Source organism: Myotis lucifugus, unplaced genomic scaffold (assembly GCF_000147115.1).
Source record: "Myotis lucifugus unplaced genomic scaffold, Myoluc2.0 scaffold_233, whole genome shotgun sequence".
Taxonomy (NCBI): domain Eukaryota; kingdom Metazoa; phylum Chordata; class Mammalia; order Chiroptera; family Vespertilionidae; genus Myotis; species Myotis lucifugus.
Window position 1 is genome coordinate 670,225 of NW_005871281.1, and position 22,919 is coordinate 693,143.

Sequence of the window (22,919 nt, forward strand, 5' to 3'; positions counted from 1 at the left end):
GGGGGGGCGGTGCGGGGGGCAAGTTCCCTCAGCCTGGCCTGCACACTCTCACAGTCCGGAACCCCTTGGGGGGATGTCTGCCTGCTGTGGGGAGCGGGCCTAAGCTGGCAGTCAGACATTCCTGAGGGGTCCTTAGCACTGCTGCAGAGGTGGGAGAGGCTCCCGCCACCACCACTGTGCTCACCAGCCATGAGCCCAGCTTCTGGCTGAGCGGCACTCCCCCTGTGTGAGTGCACTGACCACCAGGGGGCAGCTCCTGCATTGAGCATCTGCCCCTTGGTCGTCAGTTCGTGTCATAGAGCCCGGTCTTTCTAATGTTGGGTCAATTTGCATATTAAGGTTTTCTCATATAGGAGATATATATATATATATATATATATATATATATATATATATATATATATATATATATCTATTATAGGTTCTATAGGTTACTGTTTAGAGTATTGTCCACAATCACTTATCAGAGAATTAAGTAGTTTTTTTCAAACCTAAGGATAAAGAAACACTTTAGTCCTCCTAAGAAATCTCTAGGTTTTAAATGGAAGACAAATTCTAAGCTGTTTTAGCGACTATTTAATAACATAGTGCCTAGATATGTGTACATTTATTTTCTTGCTAGTGTTATGTTTATTTTTGATTAAACACTTTAATATATATTTCCATTGTACCCAATCTTTTAAGTTAGTTTACCTTTGTAGAACAAAGATGAAAGGAAGTATAAATAGCTAATTGATGACAAAATCAATGAATAAAAAACCCCAATGAACATAGCAACTCAACTTAAAGCTATAGCAATAATGACACCTTCCCTACATTTCATTGTCTTCAGACCTACCCTTGGCAAGGTATTGTATCCTGGTCGGGGATCCTTGATTCCTCAAGTTGCTGATAAGCTGGCCCCGCAATCCCGCCCAGCCTACTTCGGGGTGAGGGGGGTGTCCTCCTGAAGGCGTTCCGGTGGAGCACACCACTCCTCTGTCCTGGACTGCAGCAGGAGGAGAGACTCCGGCTGCGGGAGAGAAAGCCAGCACATCGGTCATAGTCATAACCTTACAGGTGGCTGCTCAAACCCTTTAAACACTGCACTTGCACCCGAGAGCCGCAAAGTCCCCGTCCAGACTCCGCCCATGACTGGAGTGTATCTGCCAGGAGGGATCAGAAGTTGCCAAATCCATTTACCCTTGCGAACACTGAGACCAAGAGAAGTTCTTGTGTTTCTGGCTTTCTAATATGGAGCACAATGGGCTAAAATTGCTGCTTTCCAGCCAAATTAAGAGGTGGGTTTAAGGAATTCTGAAGCTCCTGATTCCCACCCACCCTCAGTATTCAAGCTACAGTGGCTGTCTCTCTAATAACAGTAAGTGTGGCTTTCTTATTAGACACTGACAAGGACCAAACACAGGAAGCCCTGAAGGGATCTATGGGGAAAATTTCACTTGTGCTAGCGGTAGAATAAACAAACTTTATTATGATCGGCATTCTCTCCTTAACATATGTGCTAAATTCACAGTTCATTATCTCAAAATTCCATCAGTCTTGAGAAACTAAATCATTTTCCTTTTTTAGTTTGCCTTTACTAAACATCTCATTCTGACTCATACGTCCAAATGCCAAAATAACTGTGTTTTTAGGTGCCCCTAAAGGGCAACAGGTATAAATGAAATGTACTTTCGGCGAGATCCCTATACAGATCATGTTAAACAAAAGAATAAGATTCTTTCTAAAAATCAGTTGCTAATGTGACACACTACCTGTTGCATATCCATCCGCATCTCTACCCCACTGAACTTCACATACTCCATGGGGAGCAGTGCAGAGAACTGACTCCTGTGTACACATTCCTAAGATGATAGTTTGTGATTAAGTCACATAAAACTATACAGAAAAAATTAAAAATATTTTCAAAATTTCAATAAACCTATCAGGTTTTAAACAGACCAGTCCCCCAAAGGAGTTTACCCATATCACTTTATTATTTGAAGTTCTGTATGTTTTCCTGCATGAATATTGCTGTTATCTCTACTGAACAAAACAACTTCTCAAATATTATTTAAGGCCAGAGTTTGAGAACCAAGATGACTGATCAAACTTCATATTCTCAACCCAACATGGACTTCCTGAGTTAGTACAAACACCAGATTATGCCTGGCAACATTATTACAACTAATTCTTTCTCGTAATATTTCTCGTATGTCGAGTCCCAAGATGCCTAATATCAAGGGGCCCCACTAAGGCAACAAGGCTACGAAGCTCTGTAGCAGCTCATGCCTTTCCCTCCCTCCAGCTTCTCTCTGCACCATCCAGCAGCAGTTATGGAGTCTGAAGGGTGCTCAGGCTTGCGTGCTAGGGTTATCTGGATCTGGGTGTGCATCTCCGGTCTGTACATCATTAGCAGCATGGCACTGGGGGAAGTACTGGTATCAGTTAGAGTCTTGGAGGAAAATAGATGGCACTCTAAACTGGGTCATTTGGGGGAAAGTTTGCCATTTACAAAGGTGTGTTCAGTATTTGAAAAAAAAAGGACAACAGAGGATACTGCTGTATGTCAAGGCTAGTGACAACAGGAAGCTGTTACTATCCCTATGACCTAAGGGACAAGGAGAGGGAGCTGTTAGCAGAATGGAGAGACAAGGCGATTCTAAGGAGAGGGCCACTTGTCAGGCACGTTGGCCCCAGGAAAAGGGCCAGAGCTGAGGCACCCTACAGGGAGGGAGGGGTGGAAGTACTGGAACCTCTCTCTCTCCCTGGCCCTCCCATCACATGCAGGTGCCGCCCATTGAGCTGACAGAAGCTAGAGGACAAGGGAGCCTGCTGCCCTTCTAGTGCACAGAGCAATGCTGGCAGAGAGAGGTGAAGACTAGACATGTGTGGAGAAAGGCACTGGCATCATGCTTAAGTCTTTCCATAAGAGTGTTACGGGGGTTAAAAGCAATAAAGTATGTGAAGTGTTTGGCACGTAACAGGTGCTCAGTACAATGAGCTCCCCTGGCACGTCTCACACAAATCATTGAAAACTCAGACTTCTTTCACCCTTTAAAAATACTTAGATGTGTGCTATCTATAAGTGACTGACATTGCCAAATACAATGCAATAAGTAAGACATGACATACTAGGATTCTTTTTTAAAAAGAAATATTTTCGACTAAAAAGAAATAATGCTTTGAATTAATAGCTTTGTTTCATAAATGAGCTATCCAAATATGTCATATTTGCAGTGCATGGCAATAAATTAATTATTCATAACTAGCCAAACTGCTTGGCAGCAAAGTCTACCGTATGAACTAGTGGCCCATCTTAAAAAGCAGTTCCATGACTACTGATCAGCCAGCTAGTCTAGCCTGCTAACGCAGTAGCGTTCGGGAAGTCATGGAGCAGTTGGCAGGCTACATAAATCAGTGACCAGGCTGCCAGTCATGACATTTAAGTCTCCTGCATGTTTTACAAAACAAAGCTCTGAGATATTAAACTGTAACTTCAAAGTTTTAGAGGCACTTTATGGATCAGTCCTTGCCTATCTACCATGACACAATGCATGCCAACAACACTGCAATGTCACTGAACCAAACAGAAAGGAAGGTCTCCGACAGGCATCCTTAGTTCCTAGAAACCACAGCGGGAGCCACATTTAGGAGGGAGGATGTCAACAGAGAAGAGGAAGAGTAGGGTATTTGCAGCGCAAATACAATAGAAGCTGTAATTCTTTTTTATCTCAACTTTAAAACATCAATGGCATAACGTAGTGCTGGAATAATATTATACTTAATTAGTTTACTTAACTGGGTGCAATGCCACTTTAACATGTATTATAATCAGCAGGGGAAAATGCTGTTTTGTAGAAAATATTCATCTTCTAAGAGGCTGGTAATTTTGGACTTATTTCCCTAATTAAAGAACTTCTATTAGCTCCAGGGAACTGAAATGGTTTTCTTTTTAGAGGGAAATATCTACAAATTCCTTAATTGATATAAATCAAAATATGTAGTTAATAACTAAAGCAATTATCCAATAGCTAAACATAGTTAAATCCTGAGCTAAAAATATTTAAATCACCTTTTGAAAAACAGCAAACTTTTAGTATCTCAGTCTCTACTCGTACAGAGTGTCAGAAAACCTCATAGCAATGTGTCAGCATCAATGAAATCCTTTTTGGACCCATTGAGAAGCAAGGAAGAAGACCGTTTCCTTGTACAATGTGTGCTTCTGTCCAGGTGGTTTGCAAAGCACTGCCTGGATGTGTAAAAACCAGTATTTACATTTCATTGATGGGGACAACTGTGGCTTTTCATATTTTCTTTTTACAAATTTTTATCTCTTCATAATGTTTTTTTTAATTTTAAATACTATACTTCTTACTAAGAAAAGAAAGCTCAAATCTTGGGACAACTTCTACAAGGATTGAGAATATGCATTTAAATGACATAAACATAATGTCTGCTTCAGCACTAGTCCCAAACTTTGGCACTTGTTTGAGAGCAAAAATTTTCAGTTTTTAGAGTTCCAGATTCCTCATGTATAAAACACAGTATGTGACTAGAAGATGACTAAGAAGTGTTCAGCCTCAGAATTCCATAAAATTTGTAAGATAACGTTATTTTTGGCTTTCTCCCCCAAAGAGCCAATTGCTACGGTCAGCTTGTAGAGGAAGGCCACCCCATTGATCATAGATCTTACAGATCCAAGCAGATTTGCCAGGATTCTTCCCCCATGAAAGTTTCTTTGTTTGAGAGTCATGGTGAAAGACCGGGAGCATGTCCCATCAGTTTCCCAGAGAAGAATTAGTCATTAAATCTGCAGAGAGTGATAAGGCAGGCTAAAAAAAATCATGCTTTTAAAGTTATTTTCAGAATGCAATTATTTCATTCACTGGTCTGTATCTGCAGCTTTGATGGGTGTTGTTAACAGCTCCTTTCGGCTTTGTAGAGGGCACTGCAGCCTGCTGGGGTCTTTGGTTACCCGCTGTGAGCTGCTTGAGCATCCACTCCATGGAGAACCACATGAGAAGCAAGAACAATCATCTCTCCTAAACAGTGTTGCCATTTCTGGGCATGTGTTGTCCAGAGTCACACATGGTGCGAATGTGCCCATTCCACCATGACCAACTACCTGTACCTGTGGTGTTTGACAGATTGGCTTCCTCTGTCAGAAGGGACCTCTGGGAATGACTGGGGGCCAGCAAAGCTTGACTCCATCATTTTCTCCAGTGCCGTCACAGGACGCCTCTCCGCCTTTGAGTACTGTGGGGAATCACAGGCACAAGGTTGAGCAGGAGGATTAGCGGAGGGCCTGCAACACTACAGATAGCAATTGACAAGGTATGGAACTTCCAGTAACATCCCTCTGGCCGCCCGGTCAGGAGCATGGTAGAGGCATCATTCGCAGCCCATGTATGCTCTCCCACCCCTGCCCCAACCCTCTGTGACTAGGTGAGGTCCATTCAAGAGGGTTCTTCATTTTAGAATCCTGAGTCTGTATTTTCATTTAAATCCACATCCATGGCACAGCCAAAATAAGCACAAGCATGTTTTATTGAATGCAAATTGTATTAAAATATTAATTAGTAGCTGACTACTAATATTAGGATTCAATAAATGCTGATTGAATGAAACTCAGAACACTCTCAAAATTATGGAGGACATTGATTCAGTGTCTCTGTCCACCACTCCACACTGTTTTCCTCTTTCATTTTGTTACCAGATAGTATTTACTGTGCCTAAAAAGAGAAATTTGTGAGCATTTCACTCTTTATAGTTATTAACTCTTGGTTTTACCTTTGACTATGATACCTCATAAGCACAAGAGTCTAAAGAAGACCTACAGAGATGATATATTAAGAACAATTTTGCCTCAAGGTAAGTATCACATGGCATCTCACCCTGGCAGGTGCCCAGTCATCTTTCTCTGGATCTTGGCCCTTGAACAGGCAGTAGGGATGGCAGGTTTCTCTTCTAGAAACTTCAGATAAAAACTCTCCTGAGAAATGACCTTTGTAGAATGCTAACCAAACTACAGAGATTTTGGAATTTAGATATTCATGTACAATGTATGAACAAGAATTTCACAGAAAAATATGGGTATATAGCATGCAAGTGAGAAGGTATACAACGATACACATTGTGAATAAATGAAAATCAGAATAAAGAAAAATAAATTTTAAGAATATATAGTAAAGACAAAGATTTGAGAAAAGTAGAGATGGTGCTAATCTGTTGGGATAAATATTGACAATACTAGAGGCCTGATGCACAGAAATTGTGCAAGAGTAGGCCTTCCTTCCCCCGGCTGCCTGTACCAGCTTCCCTCCAACACCCGGGATTGGGCTTTGTTTTGGCCGCCAGCAGGCACCCGGGACCCGGGCTTTGCCCCAGCCACCAGCAGGCACCTGGGACCAGGGCTTCCCTCCGGCCCACGGTTGGTCTGGAAGGACATCTGGTCTAATTAACATATTACCCTTTTATTATTATAGATGTTCCAAAATGTTACATATACATACTCTTTGATCAAGAATATTATTTCTAGGAATTGCCATCATAAATATAATTATAAACATTTAATATGATATAATCACAGAGTATGTCAGCAACACAATTTTAAATAAAAAAAAAACAGAAAACAAACACACAAGAAACAACTGGAAACAATAAAAATATCCACAAACAAATACTATGTTGCCATTCAAAAGAATAACATCAAGGTACAAAAAATATGCCTATATGAATTATTTGGTTATATAAGGAAAATGCAGAAAACATTATATATATTTATATATACATAAATTTAGCTTTGTGTGTACGTGTATATGTAGAATATATATGTACATATACATATATTTTGTGTCTGTTTCCTCTGCAATTACGCAGAATGCAGGTTTTTAAAAAGTAAAATAAACTATTAAATATACTATTAACTAGTTGTTATCCTTGAGGAAACGTGTAGCAGTGGGTATGGGTTAGGAAGAGTAGGGAAAAACGTTTTCTTTTAAAGTACTTCCGAGAGTGGCAGTAATGACCATGGCTTTCATCCGAATCTGCATCCTACAAAATGGGTTTACAGAAGCGGGTCAGACTTCTCCAAAAATGGAATAAATTAACAGGGAACAAAAAGAAGATACGGAGATAATTAGGAAGAGGCGATGGTCTCCAACAATCCAAAAGTACAAGCATCCAAAAACCCATGAGAATGCCTGTATGTGTGCTTCCAATTGAAGTTGTTTATTGCAAACCATCCATGGAGAAAGTGAACTGAATGGACATGTTACTGAAATGTAACTGACATCCTGAATTTCCATCTGATGTTCAGGTTCTATAGAAGACCTACTAGGTGTTTGTTTTTGTTCTTGTTTTCTTTCACATCTAACAACTAGATTTAGAAGACAAACTAGGGTGCCTGGCAGGGAGGAGGCGAGCCCCTGCTCTGCTCCTACAGAGGGCGCTCAAGAGCAACATCAGCCAAGTGTTTCTGGAGCATCCAGGTTTTCTAGAGGAAATCACCGAATCATTAATGTCAGCAGCCCATTTATTTTTTAAAAAGAATAATATATCAAAATGCCTAATTTAGCTTTTGGCCCATTAGTTCAGAGCTTCTGTCTGAATGAGACTATTGATCCTGAGAGCTTGAGGGTCTTTTACAAAATCCTGGATAAATGTTTTGAATAGAATCAACCTATCACTCATTCTGATTATTCATAGGGTTTACACTAGATATTCTGTTCCAAATATTTCTTTCAAAAGCTGAGATTGTTGTTATATTATACAGTTGCTTTCAATTGGACTCTTTTGATCCATTAATACAAATTTGTTTTCATAATTTGTTATTTTAAATCTTCTTCCTTTTTCTCACAGCCTTTATAAGAATCATTTACATTTTAGTGGCTGCGTTTAACCTGAGATCCATTAATTGCTTGTCTTCTTATCCAGAGTTAGCTGAAATGTGGGAACACTAAAAAGAACCCTCGTGATTTGGCAAACCTTCAAACTGATATTCCATACATGTGGGTTCAAATGAATTTAAAGGTAGCTTCCAGTTTTCAGTTCTGACAAATAAAGAGCTTGGAAATGGTCATTCCTGTCTTTACAATAAAAAAAAGGCTGAACAAATAGAAAATCAATGACTATTCTTATATCCATCAGATAGTTCAGGTTGCAGGGAAAACCGCCACTCTAAAATCTTGACAGGTGAGTGCATACAGAGGGTAATAGTCAAGATCAGCTCACCTGTAGCAGGATCTGCCAGAGACATAAATTGGCTGGAATACACAAGTGGTCATTTTTATAAGCTGTTGGAATCTGTGAGTAGGCTCAAGAGAAAGTAAAAATCGCCTGAAGGCTGCAATCTGAGGTAAGGTTCCAATACAGACCCACAACAGATTCCCACACAAAGAACAATTTTTAGAAAGTCATCTCATGTCTCTGACAAGGGAAGAGGGAAAATAACCACCTGGAAATGCATGCAGAATGTTCTCCATTACCACTGCCTACTTTTCAGTGAAAAATGACTTTACCAGAGTCTTATCTCACCTGAGAGAAGAGTGTTTCCCTGACTCCACCCCCTGTAGCCTTCCTATCTCACATAAGGGGTAAAAAGTGAAGAAAATCTTATGAAGGTCTTAGCCCAGGAATATACTGACTAAAAGAGTGAAATATAATCATAAAGTCAGAGATGATCTCCTTCCACCACTCCTTAACACCACATAAACAGGGCTCCACTGTAACAACAGGGGCTGACAGCTGGGAAGTTGTAAGAAGGAGTTCTTAGGGAAATCTAAAGCCACGCAAATATATAGAAGGAAAATACTATAAGGTGTTAAAGCCCTTGGCATCTGCAGTGACAGCAAATACTAAACAAAACCCAACCACAAACCAGATTAACATAGAACCATACACTAAAGGTCTATTTGCCTCACTGTCTATTACCTATCATGTCTACCTTTTAACCAAACTTTTATAAGGTATGCCAAAAGACAAGAAAACTGAAGTCCGAAGAGACAAAATAATCACCAGAACCTGACACAGATAGCACAGATATGTTGGAGTGATCAGGTAGTTAATTTAAAAGGAGCATGGTAAATACTTTCAGGGTTCTAAAGGGAAAAGTAAACAGCATGCAAGAAAAGATGGGTATTTTAAGTAGAGAGAAAAATCACTGAGAAAGATGTAAAAGTAAATACTAGAAATAAAAAACACTGTAACAAAATGATGAATGCCCCTGATAGACTCATCCCTAGAGTGGACACAATCAAAAAAAGAAGCAGTGATCTTGTGTTTAAGTCAATAGAACTTTCCTGAAATGAAACACAAAGCAAAAACTAAAGGCATAAATACAAGAAAAAAAAAAGGAGAACAGCAGAAGATAATATTCAAGAACTGTGGACAATTTCAAAAGGTATAACATATACACAATTGGAATACCTGAAGGAGAAGTAAAAGCAAATGGATCATGAAAAATGTTTGAATAACGACCTATACCTTTCCAAAATTATTAACAGATACCAAACCACAGATATAGAAAGCTCACACAACACCATGAAAGATAAACATAAAAATATTTATACCACAAAATATCATATTAAATTTGTATTTAATTAAATAAATAATAGATGGATGATAGATAGATAGATAGATAAAGTAATTAAATAAATAAAATGCTGGGGAGGGGGTAAGCCATAAAAGAAAAAGATTAAAAAATACAGTGGACTTCTAATAAATCATAGAAACAAGAAGAGAGAAAGAGTGAAATAAAATGTTAAAAGAACAAAAGACACCAACATAAAAATATCTCTAGTGAAACTATTCTTTAAAAATAAAGGAGAAATAAAGACTTTATAAAAGAAAAGCTGAAGAAATTCATCAACAGCAGACCTGTCCTACAAAAAATTTTAAGAGAAGTTCCTTGGGAGGAAACAAAATTGTGTATAGGTCAGAAGCTCAGATCTTTATAAAGAAATAAAATGTTAGAGAAGCAATAAATAAAGGTAAATTAAAATATTTTTCTTATAGTAATAGATCAAATAAAGATATTTATTCAAATTAATAGTACATACACAAATTAAATAATTGACAGCAATGTTATAAAGAACGGGAAAGTGGAATTAGGAAACTGTTATAAAATGCCTATACTATCAATGAAATGGTAAAGTGTTACTAAAAGTGGACTTAGATTAGTTATAAATGTATATTGCAAACTCTTGGGCAAATACTAAAAAAATTCTAAAAAGAAGTATTATTGACATGCTAAAAGAGGAGAGAAAATGGAATCAAATCAAATAATTAAAACCAGAAAAGGAAGAAATAAAAGAGAACAAAAGAAACAAAGATCAAGTATAAATAATTATAAATTCTAATTACAAATATGGCAGATATTAATTGAACTATATTAATAGTCACCTGAAGTATGAATGTTCTAAACACATCAACTAAATGGAGATTTTACATATAAATAAAAAAAAATCCAACGATATGTTGTCTACAAAATCCCACTTTATCTAGAAAGAGATAGATAGGATAATAGTAACAGAGTAGAAAAAGATATATTATTCTAACACTGATCAAAAGGAAGCTGGGCAGTCATATTAATTTCAGATAAAGCAGACTTCACAACACGGAAATGTATTAAGGATACAGAAGGATAAAGGGAAGTATCATTTACCTAATGATAAAGGAGCCAATTCCCCAATGAGATAAAACAGTTCTTAACATTTATGTGCCTAACAGAGCATCAAAACACATAAGGCAAGAATTGATAAACTGCAAGGAAAAACAGACATATCCAACTATTGTACTTGGAAAGCTCAACACCCACCTATAAGTAATTAACAGATCCATCAGACAGCAAATCATTAACAATATAATCCATTTGAACATTATGTTCAATCAACTGGATCTAATTGATTTTCTTAAAATTCTCCTTCCAAAATATAGCAGACTATACATTCTTCTCAAACTCACAGGATTATGATAAAATACATTCTTGACCATAAAATACACCTTAAGAACTTTAAAAAATAAAAATCGTACAAAATATATTCTCAGACTACATTGAATTTAAACTAAGAATCAGTAACAAAAAAATAGTTGGAAAATCCAAAACTATTTAAGGATTAAACAACATACTTGTAAATAACAGAAAGGTCAAAGAAAAAGGTCTCAAAACAAATTTTAACTAAATAAAAATATAACATCAAAATTTGTGAGAGGTAACAAAAGCAGCAATTAAAGATAAATTTAAAACATGAAATTCTTATATTTGAAACAGAGAAATATCTAAATTTTAGAAATACCTAAAATTAGTCATCTCAATTTCCACCTTAGGAAACTTGAAAAAGAAGAGTAATTTAAACCAAAGAAGAGGAAAAAGAAGAGGAGGAGAAGGAGGAGGAGGAGGAGGAGGAGGAGGAGGAGGAGGAGGAAGAAGAAGAAGAAGAAGAAGAAGAAGAAGAAGAAGAAGAAGAAGAAGAAGAAGAAGAAGAAGAAGAAGAAATAAAATTTTGAGAAGAAATGAATGAAATTAAAAACAGAAAAAGAATACAGAAAATAAAAAACAAAGGCAATTCTTAAAGACGATCAATAATATTGGTAAATTCCTAGTCAGATTAACCTAGAAAAAAAAAAGCACAACTTCACCCATCAGATACCAGCTCCAATTGCCCGTCCCACCCTCCATTAACATTCTGTACAACGTTACCAAGTACCTCAGTTGATTCCACGTTCCTTGCCTGCACTCACACCACAGATCTTGACTTTGTGTGTGTGTGTACTTGTACATGTTTTGTTAAAACCTGTTTTGATATAATATACAAAATGTCACTTTAATAGTGAATAAGGAGATGCCACAGACCATTCACGGGTCTGTTCAGTAAAAGCTGAAAGAATTTCCTTTTAAACACCCACATAGGCCCTGATCGGTCCTGTTATTCCGTGGGCAGCACTCATCCCTGTTGGCTTAGCTGACCGCCTGCCTTGCGGAGGTGCTCTGGGTGCTGAGGCAGCCACTGCTGTTGCACCATCCCCCACGTCGCTCCTAACACAATATTGTGGTGCACTGGAATCAATAACCCAGCCAAATGAAGCAGGCACGTGCTGGAAGCAGAGCGACAACTCTGTTGTTTCTAGCTCTGCAGCTTGCACGCAGTGGGGGTCAGAAGGCTAAATGAGAGCAGTGCCTGTGTTGGAAAGCAATGTTGACAGCTGATAACCCCCCTGGTCTGGAACCCCAGGCAATAAAGGCAGGAAGGAGCGTGTTTTTAAACAGTTTTAAATGTCTGGCTTTCTGCTAAAAGGAAATAATGCTGGGAAACATAGAAGGCAGCAGGAAAAGAGGAAGACCTAATATGAGATGGATTGACCTCTGAAAAGGAGCCATAGATGTGAGTCCATAGGAGCTGAGCAGGGTTTGAGGACAGGACAGTGTGGAAATCCCTCTTTCATAGTTGCCAGGAGTTGGAGCTCAATGGCACTTAACACACAGTCTGCATGCTTCTAGTTTATTCAGTCAAAAAAGATACCCAACCTCACTAGCTATTAGGAAAATGCAAATCAAAACTACAATGGGATACCACCTCACACATGTTAGAATGGCCATTATCAACAAGACCATGGAGAGGTTGTGGAGGAAAAGGAGCCCTCATTCACTGCTGGTGAGACTGTAAACCGGTATAGCCATTACTGAAAACAATATGGAGGCTCCTCAAAAAATTAAGAATACAGTGACCATATAACCCAGCAACCCTATGTTCATTGCAGCATTATTCACAGTAGCGAGGACAAGGAAACAACCAAAATGTCCTTGACTCAATGATTGGATAAAGAAGATGTGGTACGTATATACAATGGAGTACTACTCAGCCATAAGAAAGGATGAAATGCTGCCTTTTGCAACAGCATGGATGCATCTTGAGAATATCTTGCTAAGCCAAATAAGTCAGAGAGAAAAAGTTAAGAACCATATGCTTTCACTCATATGTGGGATATAAAAATGAAAGCATCAAAGAAGAAAAACAAACAAAAACTCACAGACACAGACAACAGTATAGGGGTTGCCAGAGAGAAGGGGGGTAGGTGTGGTAAAGGGTTAAGTGGGTCAGATATATGGTGATGGAAGAACTGACTCTGGATGGGCAAGCAATGCAATATACAGATGATATATCATAGAATTGTATACTCAAAACCTATATAATCTATTAAGCCATGCCACCCTACTAAATTTAACTTAAAAACATAATAATTCACATCTTATGGATAAACAGCATGTGTATTTGTGCTTTAGATGATAATATTTAGTTATCAACTCTTTAAAAAGGCCATTTGGAACCACCCATTACGAACATCTGAGTGCAATTTAATTTTTCACAATGGATTCCCTAGCAAATCAGTGATCTTTCATACTACAGGTCAACTAATATCATTCTTCATCTTTAATTAATTGTAAGTTTGAACTGGAGGAGAAAATGTGTCTGTTACCTTATTGTGTTAAAGCAAGTGTTGTGCCTTTGCACATTCAAAAGAAGATTTTTTTTATACACACACACAAAATAAATCTTTATTTCAAGTCTGACTTATTAGCTAAGATAATGGTGAAATTGAGTGGTTATGTTTTAGAACATGATTTCATCTGGATCTATAATGGAAGTAATTAAAAACAGCTTGACCATTGTTGCTTTTTGAGCATTTTGGCACCAGGTGTCAGAGCAGAAAGAACAGTAATGATTGCAGTCAAACTTTGACACATTTCCACTGAAGCAAAATAACTTAGCCAGACACGCTTTCCAGACACAAGGCCCAGCAAGCACCTTTCCCCAACCACCCTCTACCACCCACCCACCACTCCACCTCCCCACCTCAACTAGGTGTCTGTTCAGCCAGGGGACTGAACCTGCCACTTATTCCCTCTTCTCAGATTCCCATTGTCAGGTTAACTCCAGGCTGTAGGTGTTGGCACATTCCTTGTGACATTATGTGACTAATCTCTGTCACCTATAGTAATCAGTAAGTGCCTTGAAAATAGGGACATTGTTATTTTGGGTCATAATTATACCCCTGGTCTTTAAAGCAGTGTCGGGTGCTTACTAGACAGTTAATGTATATAAAGCATCTCTTTTGTAGACTTCTTTCTGATTCCTGAACTCAAGAGAGTGAGAAGTTCACTCCCTTGACTGCTCTGGAGGTTATAATTCTGCCGGAAGCCGGTCCATCCTTGCTGCTTGACACAGTCGCTGCAGGGAAGAAACATCTGCACAGCATATGTTTAAAGGGACCTAGCATATATGGCATACTGTTCTTAATATGTTTGTTCCCCTTCTTGGCACTATGTGTTTTAACCAAGATCACCTCTCCGAGAAAGGTTGTTTCCCCAGGTAGGGATTTTCCCCTGAAGTTAGGGAGGGAATAAAACCCCTTAACTAAGTGCCAGGCGGGTAGTTAATCACTTTAACTAGGAACAATCACGCTTAAGCTACATAATCTTTACTCCCTGGAATGGAGATAAGAAACGCCCTAACCTTTGGAATAGAAATTGATAGGATTAAAATCAACTGGTATAAATACAGATGTAACAAGACAATAAAACACAGAACCTGGCTGGAGAACCTGGAGAACCTGGCAAGAGAACCTAGCTATGATGATCACCTGAACGCTGCCTCCATGTCATTCCTTCTTCGCCAACTCTGTCCACACCTTTGGGAACCCCTGGACCTGATGGGGCTGGACCCTAACATAATTCTAGCCCTGGTGATCTCTCTCTCTTACACACACACACACACACACACACACACACACACACACAACACAAGTCAGTGAGGTCAGGGCATCTCTTTGAGTCACAAATGCTTCACTGGTAGATGATGCTGAAGAACCAGGTTCTTCTAAGGCACTGCCATGTCCTCAGAGGCAATTGTTTCCAGGCTATCATGTCACTTCTTGGGACTAGGTGTTCCACACCTTGTAAATGACTGTAAAGTGAAACCCTACCCCATGAATATTTAAAGAACTTAAGGGAATGCCAGACACAGACATTTGTTAAACAGTGCATTTTGCAAAGAATTTTAAGTTGTTAATCTGGGCTTCAAGATAAAATAAAGAAAGCTTTGTCTGATATGGTAAGCAAGTAGGGAATGTTCCGTCCCAAGGGTTATAGTGTACCTGGATAACATAGCACCCTTCATGCAGTAGAAATAAACGCTCATGGTGGGAAAGCTGGAGATAGAACCTCTATGCTAGGCTTTCAGAATTTCCCAATGGGCGTATTTTACAGCTTGAGCTTGGACTCTGGACTTGCTCACCACTCTTGAAATTTGGGAAGGATAATTTTCTGTTGGGGGTGGCTATCCTGGGCATTGAAGGGGATTTATCAGCACCTCTGCCCTCTACTCATTGATACCTGTAGCACTTCCCTCCCAAGATGTAGCACCCAAGGTGTTTCCAGATTTTGCCAAATGTTCCCTGGGGCAGCATTACCCCCTGTTGAATACCTCTGAGTGACAAGGACGTGGGTTTGAATCCCGACTACTCACTAGCTGTATGACAGAAGTTAACTTAAGCTTTGAGCCTCATTTTCCTCTTCTGTACATCTTGGGTGGAAATAAGTACTTTTTATTAGGACTAAATAAGACAATGTAAGTATATTATGTAGCATAATTCTGTGTATGTAGCCAATACATGTTATTTGCTATTACTATTATCACTATTTTATTTATCATTTTTTTGTTATTATCGTTGACATTTTTATTTCCACATAGCTCTTTTTTTCAACTTTATTCTTTTTTTAATATATTTTATTGATTTTTTACCCCCCTTTGCCCACTTCTACCTATCTCCTGCCCCCTTCCCATCTGGCTGTCACCACACTGTTGTCTGTGTCAACATGTTATGTCTATGTTGTTTGGTTAATCCCTTCATCTTCTTTCATCCAGTCCTCCCTTCCCCCTCCCCTCTGACAGCTGTCAGTCTGTTCCATACATCCATGCCTCTGTCTCTATTTTATTCATTAGATTCCACATATAAGTGAAATCATATGGTATTTGTCTTTTTCTGACTGACTTATTTCACTTAGGATAATAATCTCTGGGTCCATATAAGCTGTCCCAAAAGATAAGATTTCTTTCATTTTTATGGTCCCATAACATTCCATTGCGTAAATGTACCAAGCTGTTTTATCTACTCAACTACTGATGGGCACTTGGGCTGTTTCCAGATATTGTCTATTGTAAATAATGCTGCTATGAACATAGGGCTGCATATATTCTTTCGTATTTGTGTTTTGAGATTCTTAGGACATATGCCAAGGAATGGGATCACTGGGTCAAAAGGCAGTTCCATTTTTAATTTCTTGAGGAAACTCCATACTGTTTTCCACAGTGGATGTTCCAGTCTGCATTCTCACCAACAGTGCACTAAGGTTCCCTGTTCTCCACATCCTCACCAGCACTTGCTGGTCGCTGATTTATTGATGGGAGCCATTCTAACAAGGGTGAGGTGACGCCTCATTGTGCTTTTAATTTGCATCTCTCTAATGATTAGTGATGGTCTGTCTTCCTTACCCCAAGCGCACAGCCAGTGCCCCTAACTCTACTTGTTGAATCACTTAGCTGGCCGTCCTTCTGAGTTCAGTGGCACAGGGGTACCATAGACCGCACAAAGCTGAGACTTTTGGACCATGTCTCCCAGGGAATCTTTTGTCCAAGAACCAGATGGGCAGATGCTGATGTGTGTGGCTACATTGCAGGGGCAAATCCTATCTCCCCTGCAAGCTTAGCCTGCACTACCCCAGGAAGGGGAAGAAGTGCCCACCTTCTTCCTACAGGTGTGTGGGTACTACCCCCATAAGACTTTTTGGATCCTCCCTGCCAAGCCAAGGACACTGCATCATGAGGCTCAGTTCCATGTGAGAAAGGGAGAGTGGCTCAGAGCTGGGACATCTAAAGTGTGAGACCCTAGGATGCTCTTGTCTGGGCCAGGATGAAGTGCTAGGCCTCCTCCTGTGAGCTTGGTCAGTATCGCCATCCAATGGGAGAGTCTTTTGATCTGCCACCCTGAGCCCAGAGTGGCTGAACTTGTTCCTGCAGAGGGGATGGTGGGCTGAACCCAAACTGAACCTGCAGTGAATCCTTAGATGAGGAACTTGAACTCTCTGGCAGAGACTGAGTGGTTGGCTCTGGAGCAGGGACCACAATCCCTCATTGAATGCCTGACTGCATGATCCCCAAGTAGTGGACCCACTAGCCCTGTTCTCCTGACCCTGGTTACCCCACAACCTGTGGAAGGGGCTATGGTTCGTGGTCAGCTGGGCCCACCCTATCGTCTTTCTTTGGAAGGCTCTAGAGCAGTGGTTCTCAACCTTCCTAATGCTGCGACCCTTTAATACAGTTCCTCATGTTGTGGTGATCCCCAATTTCATTGTTACAAATTGAACATAATTAAAGCATAGTGATTAATCACAAAAACAATATGTAATTATATATGTGTTTTCTGATGGTCTTAGGGGACCCCTGTGAAAGGGTCGTTCGACCCCCAAAGGGGTTGCGACCCACAGGTTGAGAACCGCTGCCCTAGAGGAAGAGTAGGCAACCTCAGGGAAAGACAGAGTAGCTGACAGGTGGAGGCAGACTTCAGGGATCCTCAGTCCTTCTACCCATTGACCCTTATACACAGACTGGTCCCTCCCATGCATACTCAGATCCAGTAGACACAGCCACAAACAATGAACAGTGTGGTAGCTCCAGACAAAGGCTGGTTACACATAATATCTGATATCAACCTTTACCTAAATCTGGCCCAAGTGGACCCAGAAACAACACAACCGATGGTGGCCATGAAAAATTACAATATAATGCTGGAAGCTAATACCAGCAGGGCATAATAAAATGCAAGAAGTCCTCAAAAGGTTGATGTGCTTCTATATTCAGCAGGGCTGAATCATATTACCTACTGCTGGAATAGCTGAAAGCATTTCCCCAAACCTGAAAATCTACATGTTATTACCTGCAGCTGGCCAAATAGCTGAACAGCTGTAGGTATTTCCCCCAACCTGACAATGCCTACTGTACACTAAACCTTACCTTTGATATGTATATCTGTTTTGCTTTAGGGCAATTTGTGTGAATAAAAAGCCTGGGTCCAGAGATTAGAGAGAACTTGATTACTATAGCTAAGTTTCCTCTGGCTTCCCCATGTATTCCAAATTTATACTTCTAGTCTCTTTATTAATTTACTCGCAGCCCTTCTCCAGATTCCTGAACTCTTCTAGATGCTGAGAAACACCCTGGCAGCATAATTCTCATTTGATTCTTATAATAAAATTATGAGCAAGAATATTAGCATGTAAATCACCAAGGTGGAAATTTGACTAGAAATATATGGACTGAGATTTTATACTAAACTCTCTAATATCAGTGAAATGTAATTATACACACACACATACACACACACACACACACACACACACACACATACTACGGTCTCCCATTAAATTAACAAAATAAATGTTGACAAAGGGATAACAAAGCTAATAGTACCCACATTGCTTTCTAGGACTGGAATTGATGTTCGTCTTTGGGAAAACAACTTGTTCATCCCAGGCTATGGTAGGAAGTACCGTTTAGTTTATGCACTCCCTTGAGCCCAAGCTGGCAATGCATAGAATGTTATAGCTGGTGAAAGGGACCAATGTTTTGCCATCCTAAAGCTGTGCTATTGTTTTTAAGTTAGTTGTTAAGAAACAAAAGATGCAGAAAGAACATTTGACCCTCCCCCTTTCCTGCTCAAGAAGCTCAGATGACGAGACTTGCTCCAGAAAGGAAACCACTTTAGCCTAATTTAAAGTAATTTTGCTAGATAGGACGGCTCCCAGCAGGAGCCTAGTAGCAGATCGTCCTCGGTGTCCTATTGTTCTGGGTTGCCCAGCAAGAATTCCCAAGCCACGCGTGTTCTGCTCTTCCTCAACTACCTATAAATTGTCCATCTTCAATGTTGAAGTCTGAGAGCCTGTCCCCCCCTTTCTCCTTTTTCCAATATGTACCCAATTTTGTATCACTGTCTTTAGAATTTTCAGGCTTATGTGATTTCCCTGTAGGTACATATTAAATTTGATTTTCTCCTGTTAATCTGCTGTATGTTATTTGAATTATTAGCTCAGCTAGAAGAAGGTAGAAGGTGGGAGTGAAAATATTATTTTTAGCCCCCCGCCCACACATTGGCATGCATATGTTTCTTCAATGCACTCACTTTTTTCAGTCTTCCTTTCATATCTGTTCTCTGCCTGAACTCCCAATTTCTGTATAGACCTGTGGACTGAGGATCTCTTGAAATGTATTATCTTAGCTGACCACATCACAACTGCGAGACAAAATGTCTTATACATACACCCTCTTTATTAAAAAATGGGATCAATATAAAAAGTCCCCATATCTTATCTGGGACTCTATCGGAATAATCCAGTTGGGTTCACCCTCTGCTGCCTTCAGCAAACACACAAATGCCATGTGTGTGGTAGGGGAGGGGAGGAGGATGGGCTGTAGAAAAGAGAGGAGGGAGAGAAAAAAAATATCTATACTCAAAGGTCTTTCAAGTGTTGGATCCTTACAGTTAGTAATTTCTTTCTTTTATTCTAATCCTAATAACTCCAATCAAATGATGGGTGGGAGGAGCACAGGAGTGAAGTTTCTTCTAATTTGCTTTCATAGTAAAAAATGGGAAAGAACATGGATGTCTACTAGGAGGGGAAGGACGAAAGAACATTGTGACGTGGCCACTTTGTGGACCCTGATGCTATCTCTCAAATGAGAGTGTGGAGAGTATAGATCAGACACAATGCTGTTGCTCCTGTGTTTAGTGAAAGGAAAAAATAAAAATGGATACAAAACTGTGTTTTCTGCTGTAACCCTGTAAAATGCAAAGGGACTGGCAAAGATGCTCTTTCTTCTTGAGCAAACTAATTATTTAATTGATTTTAGAGAGGGAGGATGGAGAGAGCGATGGTGAGAGAAACATCAATGTGAAAAAGACACAAGGATTGGTTGCCTCCAATATGCGCCCCAACCAGGGATCAAACCCACAACCTAGGTATGTGCCCTGACCAGGAATTGAACCAGCTACCTTCAGTGCATGGGACAATGCTTCAACAAACTGAGCCACACTGGCCAGGGCTTGACCAAACTTTAGACAGGTTCCACCGAGCCCTCTTTTTGAGAAGGCCTCAACTTTGGCCTATAAAACTGTAGATTCTCAGTACATATGATTTCATCCACTCACCCACTCACAGCCACACTAAAAGATGACTAAACTCTAACATAGTTTATAACATTTCAAGGCTGACCCTGGGCCCACTTAAAAGGCCTGCCTGAGAACAAACCAACAAACAAAACCCTCAAGGCTTCCAAAATAATTCACTCTTTGTTCTAGCCAACACTTGAGTAAGGGCCCCTGACCTCCCTTTTCTAGGGCATTTGCTAAGCAGGGCTTACAACTGTAAACTTCCTTTGTCACTCTGAGGTGTATGTGAATCTCCTACAACTCAGGAGTGTCTCTCAAGGACCAGAAAACCATTTCTTTGAAATGTAATCAATAGAAGGATAGGGCTTCTGTCTCCCCATCTCTGAGGAATTATATAATCCTAAAGTGAATAATTGCCAGCTAGCAGATGCTATAAATGTTGGCTTAATCGCATTTACACTGATCAACTCCGTAATTTTTCACTTCCCAGAAGATGAAAAGGGGCTGTGTACTAAACATGACAGCTCAGGGGATCCCTGTGTGGTGGTGGGCTTACAAACTCAGAGACATAAAGTAACCACATAGGATGGTCCGAAATTAAAACTTTCTAACTAAAAGTTAGTAGTGGTGGGTAGTCGTATCCTAGGCTGGTATCTTCCCTGACAAAGGTCAATCCTTACCTTAGCTGAACCTGTCTACTGACCTTTTGCATGTGAACATACCTTTGGAATATCAGGGTAATTTCCTCTCCCCCACCACACACCTCACTGCACCACAGTGGAGATCACAAATCCCCTCATTGTTATTGTTAATTGTGTTAATTGTTGACTGTTAACTCTCCTATTCCCACAAATGTAAAAGAAGCATGGGTCTATTTATTTTACTTTTTTATCCAACCCCAGAGATATTCAGCTTTGCTTTCTCCCGCCTCCCTAAATCACCAATAGATTTCATGTAACCCCTTGGGCCTCCTTCTTTGATTGTAATGTACAAAGTAAGGTGCCAAACTGCCATTTCCTGGAGCGTTTTCTTAGTCCCTTGAAATTTGGCATCCCAGAAGATCTCAGTTTTGCTCAAATAAACTCATAAAAATCCTCTACAGGTTTAAACATTTCTTACATTGACACCCAGTTCTATTAAGCTCCTGCTGTTTCCCCCATCCCATTCTCTCATTCTGTCTTTAAAGCACCCAGTCAAGCTAGGCCAGTGTGGCTCAGTGGTTGAGCATCAACCTAGGAACCAGGAGGTCAAGGTTTGATTCCCAATCCAGGCATATGCACAGGTTTCAGGCTCTATTCCCAGTAGGGGGTGCAAAAGAGGCAGCCAATAGATGATTCTCTCTCATTATTGATGTTTCTATTTCTCTCTCCCTGTCCCTTTTTCTCTGAAATCAATAAAAATATATTTAAAACAAAAGAAAACAAAAAACACTCAGTCACCTCTGAACAAACTGAAGTTGAGTTCAGTTCACATTGGACCCTCTTTCATAATGCAATAGTAGATTACTGACTACAGTCTCTCTTTACTATTTGAGCTAGTGGCTGGCTTTGTTTGTCTTTGACAGGTCCAGATGCTAAGGAATTGAAGCCCTCCATCACTGCATTTGTTTTAGGGCAGTGGGGTGATACTCATTAGAAATCATTAGCAAAAGCATTCTCTCTGTTTCAGAAAAGAACAATCTCTGCACGTCGCCATGATTACAAGTTAAATAAAACTTTGCTGGGAAGCAATCCTGATTTATGAATCCACATTAAACATCTAAGTACATCTGTTATGCCCAGCAAAATGGTAACTGTTTGGGTAATGATATCTTAGAGTCACAACTGATGCATACATTCCCAGTGATTTATGCATTTGGAGGGGTGGAATGTGTCATGGTGATTGACTATTATAAACAAATACTGGATTTTTACTGTGCCCTCTGTCCCTTCATTTTGTGCCTGAGAATCAGGAAGTGCAACTTTGTACGGGGGCAGAATGGCTACCCTGAGAGATATATTTCAGTATGTCTTAGGCGGTATCCACTTGCCTTTGATTCAGCATTTTGAAGTATATCTCAGAAAAGATGAAAACTACTTTAGAAAGATGTACGATTCCAAGAGTTTGCTTTTAACTTCAAGTTGTTAGAAGTATTGACCGTGGGTCCACAACACCCACCTCCCACCTCTCTCACCTTGGCCTTCTCTCACACCCCTTCCTTCCCTTGGAGGTGCGTTCTTAGGATTCATGACTTGAGTGTTTCTCCCATCTCTGCCCTGTGACTATCTGATGAACCTTTCACATTCTTCAAAACTCAGCTCAAGCCTGACTTCCTTAAGAGCAGCCTCCACCTGACCCTTCTCCCCTTTCCTCTTTGGTCCCTTCTCCAATTTCTGTTGCAATAGAACCATCTCCGCCCACACATCTCTGATTCTGGTGTTTGTATTTCTTACAATACATGAGTTGCCATATGGTGGGGAACATTGTATTCCTGGTGCCCAGCAGAATTTCTGACACAATGTAAGGATTCAGTAAGTGATTATGGAACAAACAACTAAAGCTCTCTTTGCTTCCAGAGACGACTTTATATTACCTATTGTAATCCAGACTGAGATTTAACTTTTCTCTTTTATCCAGTACATGTATTCGTTCATGTGCACACATGGAACTGCAAGATGATTTAAGAAAAAAATCTCCAAAGTACTGTAAAAATACACATACAAGTCTGATTGCAGGCTCCC

General features: G+C 39.9%; 1 protein-coding gene across 1 annotated transcript in view; it reads right to left on the bottom strand.

The window, feature by feature from the left end:
• NRG3 (neuregulin 3) overlaps positions 1 to 22,919 on the bottom strand; it is a 1,013,555-nt gene that overhangs the window by 5,947 nt on the left and 984,689 nt on the right. Inside the window, exons 8-9 of the mRNA XM_023762111.1 lie at positions 5,114 to 5,238; positions 839 to 1,012 (exon numbers count right to left, since the gene is read on the bottom strand). Coding sequence (XP_023617879.1) covers positions 839 to 1,012; positions 5,114 to 5,238 — 299 coding nt within the window. The remainder of the gene's footprint in view (positions 1 to 838; positions 1,013 to 5,113; positions 5,239 to 22,919) is intronic.